This window comes from Empidonax traillii, unplaced genomic scaffold (assembly GCF_003031625.1).
Source record: "Empidonax traillii isolate 1590-97213 ecotype Southwest subspecies unplaced genomic scaffold, ASM303162v1 scaffold277:size2070623, whole genome shotgun sequence".
Classification (NCBI taxonomy): domain Eukaryota; kingdom Metazoa; phylum Chordata; class Aves; order Passeriformes; family Tyrannidae; genus Empidonax; species Empidonax traillii.
The window spans coordinates 114,799-141,287 of record NW_020955470.1 but is presented as its reverse complement, the minus strand read 5'-3'; the positions used below and the strand labels follow the sequence as shown (position 1 = coordinate 141,287).

General features: G+C 34.9%; 1 protein-coding gene across 1 annotated transcript in view; it reads left to right on the top strand.

Annotated features, from left to right (window-relative positions):
* CPNE8 (copine 8) overlaps positions 1-24,410 on the top strand; it is an 82,153-nt gene extending 57,743 nt beyond the window's left edge. Inside the window, exons 13-20 of the mRNA XM_027890110.1 lie at positions 2,203-2,264; positions 6,528-6,574; positions 7,215-7,396; positions 9,339-9,466; positions 12,419-12,521; positions 15,274-15,331; positions 18,060-18,133; positions 22,633-24,410. Coding sequence (XP_027745911.1) covers positions 2,203-2,264; positions 6,528-6,574; positions 7,215-7,396; positions 9,339-9,466; positions 12,419-12,521; positions 15,274-15,331; positions 18,060-18,133; positions 22,633-22,821 — 843 coding nt within the window. The 3' untranslated portion in view covers positions 22,822-24,410. The remainder of the gene's footprint in view (positions 1-2,202; positions 2,265-6,527; positions 6,575-7,214; positions 7,397-9,338; positions 9,467-12,418; positions 12,522-15,273; positions 15,332-18,059; positions 18,134-22,632) is intronic.
* The last annotated feature ends 2,079 nt before the right edge of the window (positions 24,411-26,489 follow it).

Sequence of the window (26,489 nt, the reverse complement as noted above, 5' to 3'; positions counted from 1 at the left end):
TTTCTTCCATCTCTGCTTTAAATTGTAAAAAATAGGCAGAAAGAGCTTGCCCATTAAAATTTACCATGCAATGTCTAATTCATTTTGCTAACATATTCCTTTTACTAAAATCTACCATGTTTAAATAAAATTCTATTATGCTAAATTAGTGAGTCAAAAACTTATGTAAAGTGATTATTTTCAACCAACGCTAAAAATTTACTCAAAATTGTAGGCATGAAATCTGGCTCTTTTGAGCAAAAAATGTATTTTCCTGTTCAATTTTTCAGTTGATTTTGATTTAAGATATTGTAACATCTTCACATGTATGTGTCTCCATTTGAAAGAACATATTTTACCCATGTTTGAACAGACAAAATCTTGTTATTCTTTGTTTCCAGTTACATCAAAATTTCCAATAAACAGTTGTTAGCAATTTTCTTTCCTTTTTCCTTCTCTACCAGTGTTCTCTTCTGTGGGTCTTTTAATTTCTTTTCTTTATCAAGTCATCTTTGTCCTTATTTGCCCTTACTTCTAGTAGTCCTTCAGGCTTCCCTTATGCTTCTCCAAATGGTCACTTTCTTGCGTGTTTGCCTGCAGCTTTGTTTTTCTTCTCCTTATTATTCACCCAAGATATTATTTATCCCACAGATTTCTAAATTTTCAGGCCAGGTACCAAGACTATCATTCTCACTAATAGAAGTAGACTTCTGGAGAGCCTAAAGTGGATACAGGTCACTGACTGCTGTCTCACTGCTGCTTTACATACAGTACACATCTCAATTTATGATTACTTATGGGGTCATTTTAAATTCAGACAGACAAATTGCATACTAAGGAAAAATGTTTCAGAATGCATGATTAGTTTCAAGTAAAGCCTAGTAATGAAATTAAAAATTCACTGGATAAAACTTGTAGGTAGGTAAAACGTTGGTAGTCATTTTCTGGTTGGAAGTAAACACTTAGGCCATTTTGGGAGTTGTTTTCTTTCCATTTTTTACTTCTTAACATCAGATGCACTGGAAACATTTGCTTAAATTAATTAGGAACAAGATGACCAGCTGTAAGAACAGATGAACTGTTAATATTACTGTGTCCAGTGGGAAAATACATAGAAATTTCAGTCTTATATGCCTGGTAGAACTTTGTCATGGTCTTCTGTTCTCAACTAGATCATTTTAAACTTTACTAGTCACTAAAAATCACAGAGAACCTGTGGCAAAGGAAGTAGGATAGCAGACAGAATAACTACCTGTAATCTCATTCTGAGTCTAAGTGTACAACATAGAAGTATTTTATATTTTTATATTTTGCTGCAGGTGGAGGCAAATCAAATTTCGTGACAAACTTCCATCCCTTTTTTATTCCTTGTATCGTTATCAGTGGATTTGCTTTGAGTAGTTACTTAAGCAGTTTTCATTGCCTGCCTGCTGGACTTACATTGTGAGAGAGTTTTGTGTCACTTTGTAAATAAAATTAAAATAATTTCAATTTTTGCTTCAAAAATACTGCACAGTATGTAAAGATCTTAAATGCTGGATCTTTTCCACTTGAGTTTATACTTCTGTGACTCAATTGCTGAAAATGCCAGTAGCACCTTCAGATGGCTATGTTTTGGATCTGTATCATTTCTGAATGATAAAAGCTGTAACTGAAGAAATCTCTTATCTTTGTATATATATATATATATATATATTAAAAAAACTTAAATTTTTGTATATGTTTCATATATGCATATAATTTACTAGATTTTTGCATCCTTGGCTTGCATTAATACTCAATGCCACTTTTAATGCATGATGAGCAACTACATAAAGGATTGTAATTGAGTTCTTTAAACAGTGCTGAAGTGCTCATAGAATAGGTGCATTATCATTTAGCCTCTAGTATTCATTTGGAGATGTAGTACACAGTGATCAGAAAATATATGTATATATGTGGTAGCCTACTCTGGAATACAGTCTTCCATTCCACCTTTCCTTATTAAAAAAACAAAAAGGCAACTGTAGTTGCCTTTTGTCTCAATTTGTCCCAATTTGTCTCTTCCCTTTCAAGAGCTACCTATTGAAATTATTTAATATCTTTTTTAATCTTCTTTTTTCCCCTAACACTGTAGGAAATTACATCTTAAGGACAGAACTCCAAAAACATTGTGCTTTTGTCTCTGCTTGTTCAACTGGGAAACACACAATTCATGTCTGACTCTCTTTTATTTGCTTTCAGGTAACGTTGCTTTCCTTCCTAATTGAAACAGAAGTTTCATTCCTTGACTATATTAAAGGCGGGTATGTGATTGGTGTCAAACCTTTCTTGTTTTCACAATCTCATTATAGTTCACTAATAATTTATTTATGTACTTCACTTATGATCACTCTAAGTGGTATCTGTAAGGAGTATTGTTTCCTCATTTTAGAGACTGTACTTCCCTACATAGAGACTGTAGATAGCTACTGACTTTATGGAACCTCACTTACAACACTGGAATTGGTATTGATAAGGACTGATCAGCCAGAGAAATTCCACTTAAACTTTTTTCCACTCTTTTTACAGAAAATGAATATAATTCAGTAGAATGCTCTGTGTGTAAAAGTATGAGCAGTAATACTTATCATTTATCTTAAATAGAATCTTCCTTGGTGATTCATACAATTATTTCTATGTACATCTCAGTGAAAACTGTAGAAATACTTGTATAAAATCTTACCATATGCAGTTATGTAAACATGACAAGGAGACTCAGAGTTGTTTTCTTGGCTTCTCCCTTCTTTTGTTTGTCTGGTTTAATATTACTGTGTATCAGTTGCAATACAGTTGACAGATTTTGAAGGAAGAGGGAAGAGAAGATTTTGTCATTAATCAGTCTGTTTTCCCATCAATTATATCCTCCAAAATTGTTTTTTTTTAGTGCCCTGTTTTTCTTCCATTTAGTTAGAAAACACCGATTCTGCAATAGACAAAATATTTGCTCTTACATGAATGGATGCTTATAGAATACTTCATGTTCAGAACTTTCATTGTAATTGATTTGAGGTGTCTGGAATTAATACTGATTTAGTGGAAATCTTGACAGCTTTAATTGTAACAAATAGGGAGTACAGTGTTGATTTCATTTATGTTTTGAGTCTGCATCTGTTTAATTTGGGTATTCCATTATCAGTATCATCAATATGACAGTTGTTTTCCTAAAGAACTTTGGAGAATGAAATAGAAGTTTGTCCATAAATTCTTATTTTATTTTACTACATTAGACTGGATTTTATAGCAGTACGGCAGTAAAGAGGTGGATGTCTCTTTTGTATCTGAATATTACATCAAGTGGTGCCATCTTAATAGCAGGCTTTCCTTACGTCTTGATAGTTAAAGACATATTTTGCTACAGTGACCTTCCCACATTTAAAATAGGTACATTTTGCTATAAATAATGTATATTTCAAAATCATATTTTTTCTGCCACTTCACAGTTAATAGCATATTCCTGTCAAAAAAACTCTAAATATATGAATAAGTTCAGGAATGTAAGGGATACAGCCTTGAAAAGGAATGCAATTGAATTTAAGGAATGACTGTCAAACCTAATTTGGAGTCTGCTCTTTTTTTTTGGCCTGGAAGAGAAAGAGACACCAGGAGCCACAAAGCTCCAAGATTTAGTGAACAGAGAAGATATTTCTGTGCAGAACTTTCTGACCTGTTTGACTTCCTAGAATAGGAAGTGACCTAGGCATTTGTAAATCAATAACATTCAGGAGCTGAATCCTTTTGCAGCTCAAAAATACTGTCATTTCTTCTGTCCCAGAGCAGTGGAAGATAAGAGGAAATATTTTCCTCGCATCATGTTAAAAGCCTTACCTTCACTCAGGTTTTTGAAAATCAATACCCACACACTGTTTGCATTCAAAAGGCTTTGGACATACATTTTTAACTGAACTGTATGGAATCACTGATGGTCAAAATGGAAACTGAGAACTCTTTCCATGACAGCTGTTTAATCCAGGGAGTACACCATATAATGCAATGAGATGCATATTTGATGTTCAGAGGAGACCTGGCATGAGAAACAGTTAGACAGCAAGGGCTGCCATAGCTGTGTATTTTGGAGGCTTTGCCATGTATTTCTTGTATCCTTGGAGAATATTAAGGAGTAATAAAACTATGTAAGAGGAAGATCTTGTAGAGACTTTATCTGAAAAATCTTCTGTATGTTGATAGGGCATTTGGCCAAGCAAGGATCTGCAAAGGGGAAATTATACAATAACTATTGCTGGGGACTTAAATGCCATGGGGAAGATGGAGCCTCTTGGTAGTGTTAGTTACTCCATTAGCCCCGTTGCAGAGTTCTGCACAGTAAGTGATCCTCAAACCTTCAACTGCTCCCCCCTGCTTACAGACCAGCTGGTTGTCATTCTGAAGCCACGGGAGAAAATCCATGTTTCTTTCCAATGTACTGTTTAAAAACCCGTAATCATTACAAATGCTATCAAGCCTAGTCAAAAGCTACATTCAGGCTTAATTTGTACCCTTATATATATCAGTGCTGATGGAGCTCATATTGAAAAACGATAGTTTTCACTTTGCTCTCTCAAAAAAACCCAAACAAAATGGCTGCTCTGTGGTTGTGAGGTGTGGAACACTGTTCTTTTTAAGATACTTTCTTCATTTCTCATGGTATATAGGGTAAAATGACCTGTCCACTGATGAAGTAGTTCATGTCTTTCTATACCAACTAAATTCACGGTGACACATTCTTCAGCATGCTGAAGGATTTCTATACTTGATGTACCTGACATGTAGTGCTTGGAGTAGTCTTGTTTTACTCTTCAAACACTGCACCACCCTGAAGCCCTTAAAATTTAAGTACAAGGAGATTATAGCCCAAAAGCAGTTTTTCTTGGCGATGCCAGTAATGACTGTAAGCATATATTTAGGAATAGTTGTTATTAGTGTTATGATAATAATAGCTGCCTTAATAACTATAGTTTTTAATTATTATAGTTATAATTATATTATACCAGAATTTTTTGTTGTTTCTCCTAAATTTTTCTTGCCTGAGGAAGACAACTCTTCTGCACAGTATATTGATTGTGGTAGAAAACTAGTTGACATGTGCTTCCTAAATCTTTCTCCTTACGTCTAACTGACAGTGCAGAAGGACATTGTGATTAGGAAGCCACGGGGTCTGACATGTGAGTACATATAAAACAAAATCTGACTTGTCATGCCATTGAAATTTTTTTTGGTGAAACTACATAAAGCAGGAGGCAGAAGTACTTAGCCGAAAACTTCTCTCATAAAGCTTAGGCCTCTGAACTTTTCAGAGACTGAAGCAGCTTTCACTGGTTTTATTTTTTGTTGTTGTTGTTGAAGTCCGTATTGAGGTCACAGCATTTTGTACCATATTTTGGGATTGCAGTGTTCCAAGGACTCTTCTTGGTACTTGTGGGCATTTGGTAGGCTTTTGCTTAATTTTGGAGACAGAGTCCACCCATAGTGCAGCTTAGTTTGTGTTAGCCTTGAACAGTACAATAAGGTGAGTCCGTGTGAATCTATTTTCATACACAGCTTTTAGAGAAATAAATGTATTTTCTCTGGGCACATCAAGTTATTTGAACTGTAAAACCACTACTGCAAGAACAGGTGAAAGGTTGTTGATGTTTAATCTGAGTGCGTGTGAGTTAAATCTGTTTTCAGTAACTTTCAGGGAGCTTTAATCTTTGCTGATTTGGTCATCAGGTTCATAGTTGCACACAGTGAGAGGCAGAAATTTGAAGGAAGATGTAAAAGATAAGTCTGAACAAAAAGTCAGTTTTCAAATTCATACAATCTCTTTTTCTGGAGATCCCAATGATCTCCAGAACAACAGTATTTTGTCCTGAAGGAAGTTGCAGAATAGAATTGCGATAAATTGGATTGTCACTCTGTAAAAGTTCATAAATGATTTTTTTTTCAATAAATCTATGCTGAGTAGTGATCTGTGCATGATAATTGCTTTATTTAGCTAGTGTTCAAAGTACAGATGTTAATATTCCTGCTTCCAGATTTTAATTTGTCTTCCAAGATTTACCGTGATATTCTCACTCAGAGCATTGACTGTGTTCACATGAAAGAAATCCCCTGTCAAAAACTATGATATCCTGTCCAGAGTTCTTAAGTGTCCTCTCCTGTCTTAAGTGTTAAGGAGCAGATTAGTAAAAGCCTACTTCTCTTGTCAAAGTCTTCCATGACCAGAGTTAAAATATGTCTAGGGAAAAATCAGTATTACTGTTGAAAATGAACTAGGAATATTTGTGGAAGTTAATGATCTTATTAGTGATTTAGAAATGTTCATAAACAATGAAAAAAGGAAGGATGAAGTCAAGTAACTGTTTTCAGTATGTTAATAAAATAGTCTTGGGTAGCCCTTGGCTGGAAACTTATGTAAGAGTATTTTTGGTGTTTATTTCCTGTATTAGAAAGTCAGTGTCCTATAGTTTGTTCACAAATGACCATCTCTTGTTTATTTTTCTACAAAACAGTACAGCTATTAATAAGACTTGTATTTGCTTTCTTTACAGAACCCAAATCAATTTCACAGTTGCTATTGATTTCACAGCCTCAAATGGTAAGAATAAAAATAAACATCTTGTATATGTTTGTGCTGTGATCAGTTTTAAGTGTATATATGTGTGTCTGTATCAGTATTCAGCTGGCACCACCTGAACTTAGGATTCCATTTTGCTGAGCAATAGACTAGAGGCCAATTCCCATCTAGAAAAGCGGGGCAAACAAAATACATAGAAGTTGGAAAAGCTACATAAAAAATTGAATAAGTAGGAGCTGCTGGCAAGTATTTGTGTACTTTCTGATTATTGTTTTTTTGTTTCTTTATAACTGCTGAGAGAAAACTTAGAAGATACCATTAAGATGGGCAAAAGAAAAGAGTTTCAGGTGGAGTGAGGCTGAAGTGGGGTGAAGCAGAGCTAAAATTGTGATCCTTCTCCAAAGCTGCTTTCAGAATACTGTAATACTTTTGTAAATTTCATTTTAAAAGTGTATATCATGTTATAAATGGCACAAGTCTACAAGTTTCTTGCAGCCTTTTCAGTGCGTTAAAATGTGTTCAGAACTACTGAAAAATGACTACTATTAAAATGTATCCAGAAAACCACATTTTTACCTGATACCACTTACCTTTTTTTAAGAGAGAAAATTCTGAAGTGATTCAGTTTAAAGGTAAATCTGGTCGATCCTTGCTTCAACAGGTAACCCTTCACAGCCGACTTCACTGCACTACATGAATCCCTATCAGCTGAATGCTTATGGCATGGCACTGAAAGCTGTAGGTGAAATAATTCAGGACTACGATAGTGATAAAATGTTCCCAGCTCTAGGTTTTGGAGCTAGACTGCCTCCAGATGGAAGAGTATCACATGAATTTGCACTGGTAAGTAAATAAATATTTATATATTGTTTCAACTTCTTTGCTACAATAAATTTTAGACAGTTAAGGGTGTACTCTTGAGAAGTCACTGGACAAGTAAAGAACAGAGATTGTGATAATTATTCTGTGCCAACTCTAAACAATTTCTTCAGAATTTTTCATCTTAGTGAAGTTACTGAGAGAAATCCTGAGTTGAGAAGTCCCTGTAGGCCAAAAATGGCAATAAAGAAAAGTAATTATCTTTAACCTCAGCTGTAGCAGCATGAGAAACAGATGCTCGAAAAACTTCAGACTGAAGCTAATCTATCTTAAGAAGCAAACGAATCATGAGCCAAGATAATATTTCATTATTGTTGTTATTATTCTCTCTTATTTTCTGGCATCTCTCTATCTTTTACAGGATGCTAGTTTAGAGACATAGGGATAGTTAAATGGACTATTAGCTGAGGGGACACAAACAAATCTGAGATTGGTCCATGTGTCAGTTAAATTGCAAACCTAAAATCTACCAGGATTTGCCAGAAAGATTAATCTGGTATAACTGAAACTTGTGATTTTGTGGATATTTTATCTTCTTGCTTATTTTGAGGTTTTTGTTCTCAGAGTAGGACAAAGTTGTCAGAATTAAAGCAAATGTAGGTGAATCAGGTGAGTTCTAATAAGATAGCAGCAAAGACATGGCAGAAGATTGGTGACTGTAGATGTATATTTCTTCTGTCAGCCTGTGCTAGAAAACAATGCCACATCTTACCTCAAGGAAAGGTTTTCCACATAGTAATTTAAAACAGGTGCAATTGCAGATACTCATTTAAATCACAGACTTTCTTTGGACTTTGTGTTGCAAGTTCAAATGTACTGATACATATTTCAGTTCTAAGGGTGTTTCTAAAATTGATTTAGTCAATTTATGTGCCCTTGTGCTGCTTTTACAGAGGAAAAAGCACCACATACGTACATATATATATGCACAATATATATTTATGTATTTATATATATTATATATATATTTCCTTCCTCCAAATGTAAACATGTATAGGTATGTCCAGTGTAACGCTAAGCAGTGTTTTTAGCTCTCTCTTGTAATGTTCTAGACCAATTCCATGAAAAATCTGCTTTGGTTTTCTAGATTCTGAGGCAGGTATACTCCACCTCAGACTGAGATACTGGCACACTAAACCAGTGAGATGTTGGCACTTGAAGGAGAGTAAGGTGATTTGAAAGGTTTTAAAGCCTTACATAGATCATTTGCCTAGTCTGGCATGGGTCCATAAATCTGGAATGTAGTTTACGTGTTTGAATTGACATCTGTAAATAGGTATCCTCATTATAGAGTCATTATGGAGGTAGGTAGTAAAATGCCTACCTAAGAAGTTACAGTACAGCCATTTTGTGGGCTCCTAACAAGTAAATTCCTTTCTTCATCTCCTTATACCAGGTCAAAAATAATTTTTCCGATGCAGAAATATTGTACCAAAACAATGAGGAATTTGTAGTTTACTTTACACTCTCATTGTGTATGAACATCAGGGTCTGGCTACCATTTTTAAATATGAAATCTCTGAGCGTGAACTGTCCTCCTAAACACGATTCTACTTTTACATCTGACCTATAATTTATACCTTAAATCCACACAGGAAAATGCCTGTTGCTGTTGTGTGTATGAAAGAGTGGTTAATTACACTTAAGATGCTATTTATGTCTAGGAACCAGTCCCAGTGATTCAGACTTCATGTAACATGAGAGTGCTAGAACCTCCTTCCCTAGATAGTTAGCACTCACAAGCAGGCATGGCACTTACACTGGGCATTTGTATTAAACTGTCTGAATAGATCCTAGAATGCTTAGGTCTGCCTTTTAAGGATGTACACTGGGTAGTGTTCATTAACCTACATAATTTTTACTTCATAATTACTTTCAGTGATTAATCATCTCTTATTTTCATTAGAATGGAAACCCTCAAAATCCATACTGCCATGGAATTGATGGTGTAATGGAGGCATATTACAGGAGTCTAAAATCTGTACAGCTTTATGGACCAACAAACTTTGCTCCTGTAATTAATCATGTAGCCAGGTAAGCATCACCACAGGTACTTTGCTGAAACTTCTTACTGTCAGTACAACTATTGCGTATAAAAGCCTGACAGTTATATGATGCAAAACATAGAAAAAGGTATTTACAATTGTTTATTCAGTCTAATGTGATTAACTTGTATTTTTGAGTGGGTTTGAAGACCACATGCTAGTATTATGGAGAACTTCATTGCTGTATAAAAAGAAATAGATGTGATCCAGTTAATCTTAGCAGAAATCATAATGAAAGAAAATTTTTGCGATCCTTCTGTCACGTTCCTTTTTTTTCTTTTACAGTATGGAATTATTGCCTCACAGAAAATGCATGAATCTATTTTAAAAAAAATTATAAAATCTAAGTTCTTTTAGGCATACATAGTTCCTCTAATCTCTGAATGTCCAAACTGTGAACAAAATCTTCGAGGTCTCTCTGTTATAAAAATTCCCAGCTGGTAGCAGAACTTTTAAGGCAATAGTACAGCAGTCACCATTGGGGAGCAGTGGTGCTGTGTTATGCAACACCTCATCTAACTTCTGAAAGTAAAACCCTTCTTGTGTTTGTAGAAGTTTCTTAAGAAGGATAATGTTACCTTATGTTGGCAGACAAGATCTTGGCTTACAGTCTTGAGATCAAGGTCTTGACATTATAATACCTCCATGAATTTATATAGGAAAGTGATATGGCTTACATGATTTAGCCAAGTAACTACCTGAACAGATTTGATTTTATTTATAGACACAGAGAAAGAACTAATGTTTACAAAATAATAGAAGTAGAGCTGTGTAAATTATTGTACTGGTAATGTTTTATTTATGAGCTTGCAAAATAGTTAATTGCTGTAGCAAGAACTACTTATTTACTATCTGGTTTTGCAATTGTTAGTTCTACAGACCAGTAAAAAAATAATTTGTAAATTCTGTGGTGCAAAGAATTTTCTGTGCACGGTTAATGGCTGATTTCAGTTATTTGTCATTAGGATTAGTTGTTTCATCTTCAGATCATACCATTAAAATTATGTACCTGCATATTAAGTTGCTTTTCATTCGCAAGTACCTTCAATCACCTTTGACATGATCTCTCCAGTAGCAGTTTTCCATATATGTGGATTTGGCATCTACATTAGCCACATTATCTGAAAATCTAACCCATTGACTTTTCTGGTTTTTTCTTCTTCTTCAGAGCTGGTTGTATCAGTTAAGGTGTCTGGCTCAGAACTTGGCAATTAACTTCCAACCTACTGCTGCTTGCAAAAATTGAAATTTTTGATCTAATGTTACTAAAGCATTGGCATAAATTGAGTTCCTTTTCTCACCAGTTGTTTCTCAGGGATATTGGTCAACTTTTGCAGAGTTACAGAAGCCTGTCCAGCAGCATTTGTAGTCCTTCCACTGAACTTTTGTTAAAATATCAAGTTGTTGCAAGCTTTCGGGAACTCCTGGTAGGAAATCACATGACATTATAGTGGGAAAGCTGAGTGTCTCCACAAGGACATCTAGTGCATGATCATCTTTAAAACAATCTATATATCAGTCCAGTTTTCAGTAAGATCATTTTCCTTTAATGTTCAATTCTGTTGACTCCCATAGATATGGTACTAGCCTGCAGTTACTCTTTGAACCTACCTTCAGTCTCAAAGAAATTTCTTCATGCATCCTCCCACTTAAAAATATGCCTCTGACTCTGATGAAATCTCTTGAAACAAAGTCAGATATTATTATCCCGTTGTGATCTCAGAACTCTTCAGAAGCTCTTCAAACAGATAATGAGTTTATTATCCCTCCCCCAGTTAGAGAATTATCTAAACTTCACTAGATGCAACTTAGTTTCTTCTCTCATCTCTCTTCCACATTCAAGGTCTTTCTTACAAAAAGGCTTCCGAACATTTTAGTCTGTGGAAAATTTTCAATGACCAAAAAACCAGTGAATTCTTTGAGAGTCATATTATGTATTTGGCCTTGTGTTCAATAGTAAATAGTAGTGGCAACTAATTTTTTTCTTTTACTGCTCTCCATACTAGTCATTGCTTCTTTTATGACAAACTTCTGCTATTTGACTTCTTAACAGTACCAAGAACCTTCATAAAAGTAGAAACTATAGTGGCTGTTGTCATGTGGAGCAGCCAACTTCACACAAAAAAAGGTTCTAATTATATAGGACACTTTGACCCTTGGGATTTGAAGATAAATGAATTGAGGTGTTAGTTTCTGGCTTGCAGGCCATAGAGCTCAGTGTGGCTGCTATGGACTCTCTTTTGGGACTTTCTAAATATTCAAAAGTTGCTCATTTTCAAAGAGCAGTTGTTTCTTGGGTCTTTTAGCTGAGGTGGGAATGGCACTCGATGTATTTGATCTTGCATTCATGTACAGCACGGGGAGAAGCTTGAGTCTTGAAAGGTGGGTGGTGCAAAGAGATGAATATCCAAGGCAGGGTTTCAGGGTTTTATGTTCAGCCATTGTACAAATGTGCACATAAACATGAACTATAAATCTGCAAGTGGGGTCAACAATAAGTAACGTTTTGTAAGACAAAAAAAACCAAACCAACCAAACAAACAAAAAACAACAAAAAAACACAATCTGCTGATTCCTGATAAATTTTATTCATGCTATTAATCCAACCATTAAATATTAGTGTATGCCTTTCATACCAAGCTATGTTCCCCAGGGGTAATAATTGTTAAATAGCTTAAACTTTCTAACGACTCATGATTCCATAAAGGACATTCTGTCCATGATCCTCTGGTAGTGAAGCAATTCATTTTTTTCACTGATACAACACATAAAGATTATGAATATCAATGTTGTATTAGCTGTGTTTTTTCAATGTTTTCATTTAAAAGTAGAATGTCAATCTTAATTATGAATGTCTTTACTTTTGAAATTCAACTTGTAATAATTTCTTTTATTGAGGGTTTTTTTTTAATGACTATAATGTTGGTTTTTCTTCCCTTAGATATGCTGCTTCAGTAAAAGATGGCTCCCAGTATTTTGTTCTTCTGATTATTACAGATGGAGTTATTTCTGATATGGCTCAGACAAAAGAATCCATAGTGAATGTAAGTTCTGCTGAAAGTGTTAAAATTTAAAAGAACTGTGTTTCTTGGGATTCATATTTTAGGCAATAAAGTCAATCACTTAATATTTAAGGCTCTGTAACTAACCATTTTTACCAAACAGCAAAAGTTTGTTATGGATAAAGACAAAAAGAAAGCAAAAATTGAACCTCAGCCTAATTAGATAGTACCCTGTGGGAAATGATGCTTTTCTCTCTAACACTCTATATTTGTATGATTTTCCTCATCTACTTCTTGCCTCTTCCTTTCTCATGCACATCCCACCATGCGGTTTTTGCACAGTGACTGTTCTTTATCATTCTTGTAATTTTAGACAGCTTTGATCCTCATGCTTTTTGAAGACTGTCCCCAGCTTTCTGATCCCAAATGGCAATCATACCAGTCATCTGATTTCCCTCTAAATAGCCCCCTAGAATGCTGAAAATTCTTAATTGTTTCTCAATTTCTGCATTATTTTCAGTATTTTTCTCTTCAAAACTGCCATGTGTATAAGTAATATTCTGCATTATGAACAGGTTCCCTTTTGCTTTTGCCCCTGGAAAATTTCAGATGAAAGTACACATAGAAACACTTTCAGACAGGGTTGGAAAAGATCTCCACCAGTAGATTTTAACATATCACAGCAGATCTAGTTAATAGCAAAGTGGTGAGTGAATAGCCTGCATTAAAGTAATTAAGCATCATGTCAAAGTGAACTGTGTAGAATTAGGTGGCGTATTTCTGAAGACCCACTTTCACTACCTCCTGTAGAGGTTCAGTACCGTTCCAGTTTGTAGGGTGCACATGAAAATACTCCACAGTGTTCAGTCTTTCACTGGGGAGCAAAATCTGTGTATTAGTAAGGACTCTGACCTTACTAATACACTTACCAGCCCACCTGGAAAATTTTTACACCCAAAGCTGTGTTCAAAAGTACCAGTTCACTTTATCTTCCAGCTTCAGTATTTAAGAAGGATAAAGTGACTCTCATTTCTAAAGGGGATAAACAAGCTTTTAGCTTGGATTTTCATTCTCTAGTCCAGCCTACAAGTTTGAAATGTAGTTTCTTTTAGACGAGCTGCTGCTAGGTGACAAAAATGCTCAGTGGAGAAAAAAGAGCAGCTCTTGATTGTAACTCACCCCCCCATCTGAAGACCATAAGAGACCAGCAAGTGTTGTTGGCTGATATCTTGTAAGGTTAATTAATTTGCCAGTAAGACACACAGAAAAACCTTGTTTCCAGTAATAGTTCATTTCTAGGAATAATAGCTGTTGTTCTACAACTGTCTGGAAATACAGCAGATGTGTTGTAGGTTGGAATAAGTGGAAGTTTGGGAATATTTGCTGTCTTTACTTTTTATCAAGATGCCTTCATTTTTCTGCATACTTTCTGAAATGTTAGCACAGTATACCATGACGGAACTAATTAAATGCTATTCAATAGCAGTTTTTTCTGCCTTAATAATATCTAGAATACTAAAAAGGGCAATCATGTTCAATGCAACTTGATGTGTATAAAACTCAGAAAGAGTATATTTCAATTTTTAACACTAATTGTGCTTTTAGGCATCTTTCTCGTTACAGCATATATGTCAGACACATTCTGTATTACCAAACTGTTTAAAGGTTATGCTGTCATTCAGGAAATGCCAGCACTTAAGTTTATTTGCAAGAGTTTAACTCTTTATTGCTGTCCTTGCCACTTAGTGTTTTCTGTTTCATTGTATCACATAAATCTGTGTCTGTGTGAGTAGGAATCCCTTTAAAGGATGTTTTCTTTACAATCAAGAAATAAGATTATAGAAAACACCTGAAAAACAGGAGGTGTTCTGTTTTAAGAGATCAGAAGGTGTATATCTCTGATTTTTTTTGGCCAGTGTGTACTCCTGTTTAATGTTTAAAATGACTGTAGCCATTTCATGGTTCATCAGAATAACTCAGTAAGCAATAGTTGTCAACCCTGACATTTGGTGGATGGTTTTTTAGTTGCTACTCTCTTCATCAGAGGCAGTTTCAGATTATTTCTGTAAACTGGTGCTACTGTCAGGGCAGGAGAGTCTGATATTTGTGATATTGTCTTCATAATTTTAAGGGTTTTATAGAGAGTTTATTCAGGGAAAGCCAGATACCATTTTGACTTGTTTCATTGAATGAAAAAGATTAAGTAAAATTGAATATCTTACCATAAGCCAGTTTGATATCTTGTTTGCTTTGTAGCACGAATGACTAACTTGAATAAAATTTCATTAACAGAATAAATATAAGATACTTATTGCTCAAAGAGATTATTTATTTTCTTTGTAAAATTGACATCAGATCAATGTAAAAAATAGCATCCCATAGTTCCAATCATCTCTATAATACCAAGAAACAGCAAAGTACATTTAAATAAATGTCAGACTATCACTAGGTACATATTTGCAATTATTGTCAGTTTACAAAAGTTTCCAGGATAAATTTGTCCCCTTAGTTGTCATATTAGTATTAAACCCTAACATATTTTTTATTTTAATTAGCACCCTACATGATTCAAAGATTTGGTAATGAAAAAATAAATTAAAATAATCATCTGCCTTTCTGTCTTTATCCAAGATGTTTTGTACCACTTAAGCAGACAGTTTACACCACTGAACCTTTTAGGAGAGAAAAAAATTGTTCTTTAAAATGTAACTTACGCATGTTTTTTATTCAGATTGTTCTCGTATTATCAGCAAAGGTTATTTAATGCAGTAAACCTCTTTTTCTTCTTTTGAAGGCTTCAAAGCTTCCAATGTCCATAATTATAGTGGGGGTAGGACCAGCAGAGTTTGATGGTAAGTGCTCTAGTGTTCTTTCTAGATCTTTTTTTTTTCTTATATTTGCTTACATTTTAGTAATACGTGGCTTTTCAAACAAATATTGTTCTTTAGAAGAACATCATATGAAACAAGCAGTAAGCACTGTTGACATTTCCAGCTGGATTGATTGATCACTCAGTGTGATTACAAGCTACCCTGTGGAGCTGTGTAGCCCCTCAGGCTCTGTTCAAGTCACATAACCATATGGGGGCTCAGCATTTACAGAGCTCCAGAAGATCAGTTGAAAAAAACCCCGTGCAGTAATTATGTGTACTCAAGTAATGTTGTATTTCTTCAACACAGATATTTGGATGCCTTCTGAAGGCTGGAAATACTGATCTTACTGCAGTAATAAAATTTTGAGAAAAAATAAATACATTTGAGATGATCTGGGGTTTCATTTGATAACAGGATTGAGTCATACTATGTAGCAGCATTGATAGAATATTAAAGCAAGAGAGAAATTACCAGATTATTTACATATTCTTTCATATGATATTCCAGAACACCATTCATTATAGCAATAACTAAGCTGCTTCCATAATTGGTACTAATTTATTAAGTGCCATCGTATACATCACTGCGCTGTGAAGTGTAGACATTCTCTGTGTGTCTTTTCCTTGAAGTCCTAAATCCTTTCTTTTTAATTCTAGTACATCTGGGTAGACAGTATGTCTTCTGTTGTACATTAAGTATACTTAGTACTACTGCCACAGATGTTTAATGTTGACTAATGACTCTACATGTTAATTCTCCTACAAATATTCTAAGAGTATGAAAAAAAGAGGAAAAAATAAAACAAAAAAAATTATTGGAAGCAAGTGGTATATTAGTGATAGTTTTAAATATCTTATTCCTTGAAAAAATTGCCTAGCTGGACACTTACACTTCAGATGACTGTATGCCACACTCAGTGAGAAAATATAGTTTATATTTATGAATGCATATGATGGAAATTGGTAAACTTCATTTTTACTCCTGAGAATTTCCAAATTTAGTCCTACGTTACTTTCTTTTCTCTCACCCCTCCTTTGCGTTTTCACTTTTCTGCTGTTTGTCTAGTACTTGGGTTTGCCCAGGCTCTCCTTAACTCAGTCAGGACATGCTCTTGGGGTGTTAGCCCTACCGCTTTTCTGAAGTCAGGATTCTATTTGTACTGCAGGATACAGTTTCTGTCTTTGGATCCAAAGTCCTTTAGTGTGCTGCCTCAGTGAGATTCACCGTTAAGTGTATGCCAAGTCTGTAGTCCTTCAGTGCCCAAGAGGGCAGAGAAATGACTTTTCCATCTGCAGAAATTCCTTCTGGAAAAAACAGTGGACTCTGTCTGATGTAGGTCCTGAAGAATTGTGTGTGCAGGAGGGTATATGTTCGGGGATACTGTTTTAACATTCAGATGTTACTGAAGCTTCAGTTCTGCTGTAGAGATACTAAGCTAGTCCTCTTCAGATATGATGTCACTGTTCCCTAGATCTCCTCATTCCTGGGGGCTGCCAGAGGGGCTCAGGTAGATGACACATACATTTGGCAGAGCTTTACTTAAGGATGTCAGGATGACAGTAATAGGTCACGTCAGGGGGCTGTTTTGCCCAGTATTCTGAATCTGACATGGCTGTGGGTACCTTCCCAGAGAATGTTAAGAACAGACTATCAAATAGGATACTTCCTATCAAATCCTATCAAATAGGATACTTCCCTGAATACTGTTCTTAGGTTTGAATTTCCTGAACAGGATATACTTTGTCTGTTTTGGAATTTTTCAGTGAATCTCCTTTAAATACTTGTTCAGTCTCCTAGTTTGAACACATGTATGTTTTTGCAACAGCATCATTGGGCATCGTGCTCTACAGACCTACTATTTTTTTCTTTGAACAAATATGCTATCAATTACATTGATAGCACTACTCCTGATAATGTGATTTATGCTTTCTAGTTCTTGCTTCAGAAGAACTACGTTTTGAATTGCTGGTTTCAGTGAATTCAGCCCAGTTTGTAACCCCCCCGAGACGCTCAGCGATGCAAGGCTTTGATTTTCATACACACATCAGCGTACACTGAAAGAAGCTTGATAGAATTGCAGATCCACTGTCTGAGCAATAATCTGAGATTCCAAATCCATCCTTTTCTACGCAGACCAGAGAGCAGCTATGCCCTTCTATCTAGAATAGCTTCCAGGTATCTGGAGAAATTTAGAGTTTTCCTGGATCCTGCTCAAAAGATACAAGAAGAGTTACCCCATAAATTTAAGAAATTTTTGTAAGCACTTCTCATTCCTATGCATTAGCAGATACTGCCTTTTCAGTATGAATGTGAGTTACTACCTCTTTGTGCTGCATCCTGTGATAGCTTCTGTAACAATAGCTGCTGATGAATTCTTCTCCACCTATGAAAGTATAAATATAGCCTTACAAAAACAGATATACTTGCTGGCTTGAGAGCTGGAAGGATAGGGACTTCTAGCATGATCTGTTTTGTTCTGAAGATGACAATAAAGACAAAAAGTATGTATTGTCACCATGAAAAAGTGCAAAATAGCTGCAAAACATGAGATATTTTATGGTTCAAATGACCTTACAGAGTTACCTAAATAACAGTTGTTGGTTTTGGTGCCCTAAAGTGTAAATTGTCTGAACTTCTTCTCAGTATGACTGTTTTGTTGTGTACCTGAACTCATAGTTTTTTTTTCTTTTTTCTTTTTTTTTTGTAGCTATGGAAGAACTGGATGGGGATGTAGTCAGGATTTCTTCAAGAGGAAAGTTTGCAGAAAGAGACATTGTGCAGGTGGGAGAGAAAATAAAAACTAATAGATTTTACTGTTCCTGTTTGGTTTGAATTCTTGTTTCTTTCTGTATTCCTGCCTCTCATTTTACCTTAGCACAGACATACTTTATCTTGAGGTATTCATAACAACCTCAGAACCTCTCTGTGATACCTCTAAGCCTTTGTATAACACATAGTAGCGGATCTGCATTCATTAGGAAATGACCCCTAACTGGCAGGACACTGTTATAAAGTCTTAGTGTTATACAACCATGAGAGAAGAGTTAGGTACGGAAAATTTGGAGAAACATGATGTCTGTTAAAAGAATGGTATCTGTCTAAATTTAAATCTTTTGTGGAAGGCATACTTTCCTGGAAGTGGCTGAATACATTTATAAAATAGAGTATTTCAGTTGGAAGGGACCTACAACAGACATCTAGTGCAACTGCCTGACCACTACAGGACTGACTAAAAAAGGACATTATCCAAATGCCTCTTAATAAACACTCACAAGGCATCCTTAGATTCAAACCTCACCTTAGATCAGCCATTTCTTCTTCTCCCTTCATTCCTTCTATTTGTCAGACTTCACAGGGTTCATTTATTTTTCCTCTTATTAATTTTCACTTATTTCTCTTCAAGACAGTTTGGGTTTTTATGTTGTTGTTTAGTAGCATATGCATAGATAGAGAATAACTGAGCTGCATGAAGAGCTCGTATTGCATGATGATTAAGGTCAGATTGCAGCTGATGAACCTTGGGATATGTATATTTGTTTTCATTGATATGTGCAGGAACTGAAACTTCCAAATATTTAATGTTACAAATACTGACATTTGAATGTTCAAGGATTGATTGGTTGATAAATGCTGGTGGATACAATATTTCAATCCAAGGAGGTGTTCAAAACATGTATGACAGCTGATTTTATAATTGGTTTTTATTAGAATACAAAATAAAGAAATCTATATCAATATATGAAAACTAGAAAGATGAGATTTTTTTTTCTGGTCTTAAAGATTCTCGGAGCAATAAACACTATATTAAAATTTCCCTTTTTTTTTTTTTCTAAATGGGAATCAGAAATGAGAAGAAGATGACAAGAGTTAAATTACCCTCATACTCTTTATAGATATATATTAAAGAAAGTAATGGATTCCTGAATTCTAATAGTTGAAAAAGAGGCTTTTTTTAATATTTGCAACATATAGAGATAACAAGTGATGGGAAAATGGCACACAAAACTCTTGGAAGAGTAAAACATGCTGTCTTCTTTAATCAGTGTTGTCAAAAAGGTAATTATAAAAGTAGGGATGATGTAGGGCAGCTGAACGGGAGACAAGAAAGAATGTTTCTCATTTTGTCAAAGCCTTTGTAGTGTTCCTTGGTAGTCCATATTGGGATGGAGAGGGGCTGTCTGTAATCTGTTATGCTGTATAGGTCAGTGCTTTCAACAGAACAGTATGTGGAATGGACTCCGACCTAGTATATCTGCAAAGCCTGTGCCATGTCAGATTTTTTTAAAGCTAATTCAGGTATCTCTGGCATGCATTGCTCTTACGTTTAAATGCATTTAAATATAAGCAACTTAATTTTCCCTAAGAACAGTGGCCCCCAAATCTGCTCATTTTACATTCAAAGAGCATAAATGGATAGAGTTCTTACAGTGTTTAAAGCAAGATTTGTGAAAAGGCTTTGCATCAGAGATTTACTAATTTCCACTGAAAAATAAATTTTTAAAATTGCAATGAATACCCTTTGGTATTTCTTTAGAATTCATTGCATGTCATAAATGTAATAAAACATTTATTTAGTATTAACATATTTCAATCAGAACGTTGCCCCAGGCCATATTGAATTACCTGAAGGCAGTATTATTTTGTGCTCTTTTTCTTTCTAAATACTAACAAATACTTTATAAGCTAGCTAAATAAATAGAAAGGGATAATGTCAAAGCCTTTACGTTTGATATGACATTATTTTATATCTGGCAGGATAAAACTGACTTGCCTTTATAAAACTAACTACTCAAACATAAAAAAGTTTATCTTTTTTGTGTATTAGGTTAATTAAAGTTAGCTAGTGAAATTAACTATTAATTCTAACAGTATTGTCAAATATTATGAATTAATTAGTAAAGGAAAAATTTGCCTGTTAACAGTGAGTCACTGCATCTATTATATTTACTGCTGAATGCAATTCACTTAAAGACATGTCCTTTGCTATTCCTTCCTCACTAGTATATATACATACTGTATATATATTTCGTGTGTACCAATTTTTCCTTCAGTTTATTTCATTTCTGCTGCTTTATGGTATACTTTTGCTGTTTAAGACATTTTAGGAGAATACCGTAAGGAGTGGGGAGGGAGAACTAAATCAGGCCATCTACATTGTATAATTGCATTTCAACAGTTACACTGATGAAATAGTCTCACTTTGCTACAGAACAGTGGCATGAGATTTCATGGCAGCAGACTAATGGGTAAGGTGATCTCTTGGGAGATGGGACACATGTTGTTCTTTGACTCAGACTGCATTTACTTTTTACATAAGATGGACATTCCATTAGAAAATGAATAACATGAGGGGGAAATGAACACCAAGCTGATTCCTTCCTGACTGAATGTGTAAACCAGAAGGCTACAGAGATGCTTGTTTGTTTTCTTTTGTTATTCTTCAAATTCCATGATTCTGGGGGCAGTCAGGTGTATTCTTACAGAAAAGTTGATGGAGTTTAAGAAGGAACAGCCACTTGAAATAGGGCAGTTCTGGGCTGGCTTTTGAAAACCAGTAGAGGTTTTTTATGAAATGAAGTAGTCAGTTCTAGTAAATGTCACTGTATTGAAGCTTTTCTCTTGTATTGAGATATTACTGAGTAAACACAGAAATAGTTTATAGACAATTAATTATGGAACTGCAGATATCTTGCTTTCTGGCTTAATACTCTAAAATTAGGTTCCTTTTTGCCTGTTGTTCTGCCCTTATGCCTGAAACACTCTTGGACACAACCCACTGAAGAAGTGAGAGATGCTTCTGTCTGGAACACTACTCTTGTAGTCTTGCTCTCTGTGGCAGCCTTTGCTCACTGGCTCTGCTTGAGCAGCAAGGTTGGAGTAAAAGACCTCTGTGAGGGCACTTCAGCTTCAACAGTTCTGCAGCTAAGTCATCATCTTAGGAGAAACTGCAGATATACTGCTTCCTGGGGGCATGCCCTAATCAGTAGCTGTTTACACTTAATTTGATTTCAGTTTAATGTAACATAGTTCAAATGTGAAGTCTTGAAGCTTTTTTTTTCTGGTAGCTTGAGATGCTTTTCGGGAAAGTTATGCAGAGAGTTTTTTTGTAACAACTTTTTCTTGCTTGAATTCTGAACATCTTTTAGTAGGACATTGATGCTTAGATGAGTTCCGTAAGTCTAGGGTGAGAAGTGCTTTCCAAAGTTGTTGTAAAAGTTATTTAAGTAAGTTCATTATTCCTGAAATGTTGTCTTTGGTTTTGGATGTTTTTAGATTTTGGGGTTTTTTTGTCCAAGAGGTTGTTGGAGTTTTTTTCTTTGTTTAGTATATTTACTAGATTTCTTATATTTCTGTCTTTTCTGGGAAACTCTCAGGATCTCAGAAATTAAGAATAGGATAAACTTTCACTGTAACTCAGTGTTCCCCTAAATCTTGAAAACTTCAATGCTTTTCAGAAAAGTAGAATTTAGTCTGTGGCTGTGGTTGTTGTGCATCCATGAAAGCATAATTTTTCTGATTGGTATAATGGGCAAAAGATTTTAGGGTTCAGACAGGAGATGAAATATCTGTGGGTCTGACTTATCAATCAGTTTTAGTTTTATCCTGGAGTACAACAGCAAACAAATAGGGAAGATTTACTTGTTGGTTTGTTTGTTTTGGGTTTTTTGGGGGTTGGGGGAGCAGAAGGGCACCATAGCATAGCCTGGCATATCAGCACCAGAAGTGGTTGGGGCACTGAATCCCATTTTTGTCACCCAGCTGTTGCCCTGAGATAGGCTCCAAAATCTGAGCAAGAAGCGGAATTTCATATCAGGCTTTCCTTTGACATAACCTGTTAGCAAACTTAACCCAGTGCTTTGCTGTGTGCTCTGTGTTATGAATAAAAATCAAGGAGCCTGAATGGTTTCTTTTTTCTATGCCAGTAACACAAGCATCTCATTAAGTATTATGAAATCCCACTCAGAGCTGGGTAGCTAATTGGTTTAGGTATTGCAGATCTGGGTATCCCATAAAAGGTTCCTGTTTGAATCCAATCCTTTTTGCTTAGATTCTTTATGCATCTGTTAGTATAATATTAAAAGTGTTCGGGTGGTTCATAGTTGTACCAGGTATAATGCAAAATGGTCAAAAATGTGGCTCGCTCAGGTTGCCAAAGACAGGTTTCATTGATGTATTTGGTCTGTCTCTCAGTTCCTAGACAAAACCTCCTTATTTTTATGTTTTAAGATGTATTCTGTGTTTGCATAATGACCTGAGTGAACATCTGTTTTGTTTTGCAGTTTGTGCCATTCCGAGATTACATTGACAGAAGTGGAAACCACGTGTTAAGCATGGCAAGACTTGCTAAAGATGTTTTGGCTGAAATTCCAGAGCAGTTTCTGTCCTACATGAGAGTCAGAGGAATAAAGCCATTACCTGCACCACCACCCTATACACCCCCAATTCACGTGTTGCAGACTCAGATATGACTGCTCTGAAGCATTTATCACAAGTCTCTGGATGCAGCAGTAGCTTCTGATAACTTTTTGGAGCTAGAAATCTCTTTACATACCAAAATTCTCCTATAGTTGCATAAGCAACTGGAAAGCTTTTAAATGCTAAGAGTAAAATGTTGATGTTCTGAGTCCTTTTTCTTTTTTTTTTTTTACAAAACACCCTACTTTTTTGATGTATGTATTGGAGGGGGAAAGCACAAGTCAGGTTTTCATCTCAGAAGATAGCGTCCTCTCTGAATACTGTGTGTATATAAATGTATAGGAATGCTATTACTCTGTATCAATGTTTACATGTTACTATTTTTAAATTTCAGTACTTTTATAACTATTCTTAAGAATAAAAGTTTGAAATATTGATTCACATGTCTTCTAGTTTGCAATAGTTTGTCACAAGATAACAAGAGAAGCAATATCTCTTTGAATGTTTGTCCAGACAAATAGGAATGAAAGCTCAGAAAAGGACAAATGTATCGATGTGTTTTCGAGTAACTGAAGTGCTTCAGTCAGTGCTCAGTAATCCACTCATCTCACACTTTCAGAATAAACTCCTGAAATGTGAATAATATAATTGCCTATGACTTGTAACTAACTCCAAACTCCGAGGGGGAGGTATGTGTATTTTTTCAGAGATTCTCCAATTTCTAAGTTTATCTAAGTTTACAGATTTTTAAACTAGCTACTGAAACAAATTAGAATAGTTACTTACTCTAATTAATTAAAGAAAATTACCTCAATTCAGAACTATCAGAGTATTATAGTTGACTCACTGAGCTCATTAAATCATATCATGCATCCCTTAAAGCACTAGAAATTTTGCATCAGAAACGTCTTTTGAAGTGATTACAACAGATGTTTTATAACGGACCATTTTAAACTTTAAAAATTTAAAATCTTAACTTTTTTTGTCTAGATTACCCGTTCAGAGGGATGCTGACTCTTGATACATGGGTTTAATATTGTCATTTAATCACATTTCCATTCAGGGTGCATGAATGATAATGTTAATTAACTGGTTTAAAAATTGCACAACCTTGTTGCTTTGTGCACAATTTTGTGTACAGAACTACCCAAAAAATTTTAGTATATGCGTGTTCGTATATAATTATAAAAGGGTTTTGCATGTATATTTTGTACAAAATACACGGTTTTGTGAGTTTTTGTCAGATATGTTTTATTTAGAACTAATGGCCTTAAATTTCACAAAATTCCTGAAATGATTTTGAATTGCCTTCAGATACTGTTAAAACTGAACATTTTAATTTTTTTGTGTCACGGTTGTAACTGTCTTGTATAGGTAACTTTTTTTTTTGCATATGACCTGTTTACTACTTCTGTTTCTTACTACTGAATGTTGTAATGTACAGTATAAAACTAAGGTGCATTTTTTAAGCATGAGAAGTTTTTTGCCAGAAAGTATATCTTCAATATTAATGGCATATAACTATGTAAATGCAGAATCTTCCATTTATAAATATATTTACTTCCTTTAACTATTTCATGTGGGAAATTACATTTTCCAAATAATTATTATGTTAGTAAAAAAATAATAATTTTTTGTAAAAGAAAAGATCTTGTTTTATTTTTATTTCAAAACAGTTTTTACATAAATATGGACTTTAATTTTCTCACCAAAATGTGTATTTCTTAGTGGATTGATGTTGCATGAATGAAATTTGATACTTGGCAACTACAAATTTTGATGAAAGTGCATCATAAAGAGTAAGTTTAAATCTACTGAATGGTGGTGGTTTTCTCCTTCCATCTTCTGCATTAGTTTTTGCGCTCACAGTGTTGGCACTTTAGAAATAACTGAAGTAACTCGATAATTCTGTTGTTTCATTTGGTTAGGCAGATCTTTTGTATTGGTTCCCAGTGGCCCACATATTTAACAGTTTTTTACTCAAAGGCCAAAATACAAACTTCTCTCGTTCAGTTTAGAGTAATTTATTAGTTCTCATTGAGCCAGCACCTTTTATTAGTCTAAAGATTAGCCTCAAAACTAATTTAACAACTCATGGAGGATATAATTCAAGAGTGACTACTTTAGGTTTGCTGCAGACTAGTGAGGAGAAGTTTGCTAATTTGGAGGAAGAAAGGGGTTTGACCTTGGTTACAAAATACAACTTTTTAATTTTAGGCAAAGATGCAAAGCTACACAATAGAATTTACATGGACTTCAAATCAGTTCACTTCTCTACACAAAAAGGTTTGTTTTGTGGTCCCCCCAGGTAGCTGTGAAGGAGAGGAACTGATTTCGAGAGAGCAGTATTCTCTGAAAAGTCATATTTTAAGAAGCTGGAATGTCTTACCTAAGTAGATGGAATTCACTCCAGAATACTTTATAAAATGGCTGAAACAAACAGAATGATAATGATTATTACCTCTGAGAACTAATAAATGGACACATAATAACAAGCTATGCCAGTGCAATGGGAAACCAGGGATCATAATAAGAGGGCATTATAACTGTACTGTAAGTTCTTTAAACATAAAAATCAACAAGAATAGACAGGGAGAATATGTATCTATGCATAAATGTAAGAGCGCAGATATGTGTGGAAAAAAAAACACGATAAAAATTTGACTGCTAAAGCCTAATAAAACCTCTACTAGAAAGGGAAGTTAAATCAATTATTTAATAAAAGGATGTGCATTTAGTAAATCAGGGAAAACTGAAATACTCCATGTCTTTTTCCTTCAAGCTTCACAGAAGAGGGATAATCATTGAATTAAATAGTAAATTAAAAATAAATAAATCTAGGCTTGGGTTTACATCTACCAGTGTAGTTTGGTATTTATTACTGATAATATTACTAATATTAAAATACAAATTTATTACTAATACACAGTTTTAAAACAATTTTATTGAAAAGCAATATAATCTTCAGGATAAAAAAAAGAAACAGCTACTTTATTACAACATTTTAAAAGCAGAAGCTAACAGCCTCATTTGAAATGTACAAAATACTATAAACCTGTTCAGAAAAATGCTATCAGTGTTTCATCATCAAACTTGAAAACAGAACAATTGATGTTCCTTAGGGACCTGTCTTGCTTTTGGTATTATTCAGTCATTCCCATTGATGAAGCCATATATAAAATAGGGTTATTAAATTAATGGATTATGTCAACTGCAGATAGTTTAATGACTTCCACAGGTGGAACTCAAACTTGAAAGTTATGAATTAGAAAAAATACTTGAAAGAGGAGCAAATTCAATCAGAGCAAATAGGTAAGTGTACTAAAGTAACTAAAACCTACTACACAATTACAGCAATTCTGCAGAACAGTGTCTGAGGTTATAGTGGATCCCAAAATAGATACTGAGGGGAAGGTGTCTAAGTGGAAGTTTTGAATATAGGCCATCTGATGTAATCTGTCCACTGTTCTCAAAATATTAAGACCTTGGCTAGTGTATCACCTCCAGTTTTGAGACTTTAAATATCCTGTGGGTCAACTGGAAAAACTCAGAGGACTTTTGGGGCACCAAGGACTGTTGGAACAATTTGGGCAGATGATCAGGGAAGGTTTCTGTGGGATGGGTCTCTGTGCCAGAGGTCATCTCCAGCTCTTTGATGACCACAGTGAACTACCAGAGCAAGGGTCAGTGCATGAGATCAGGACAGGCCCTGCTGGATGAC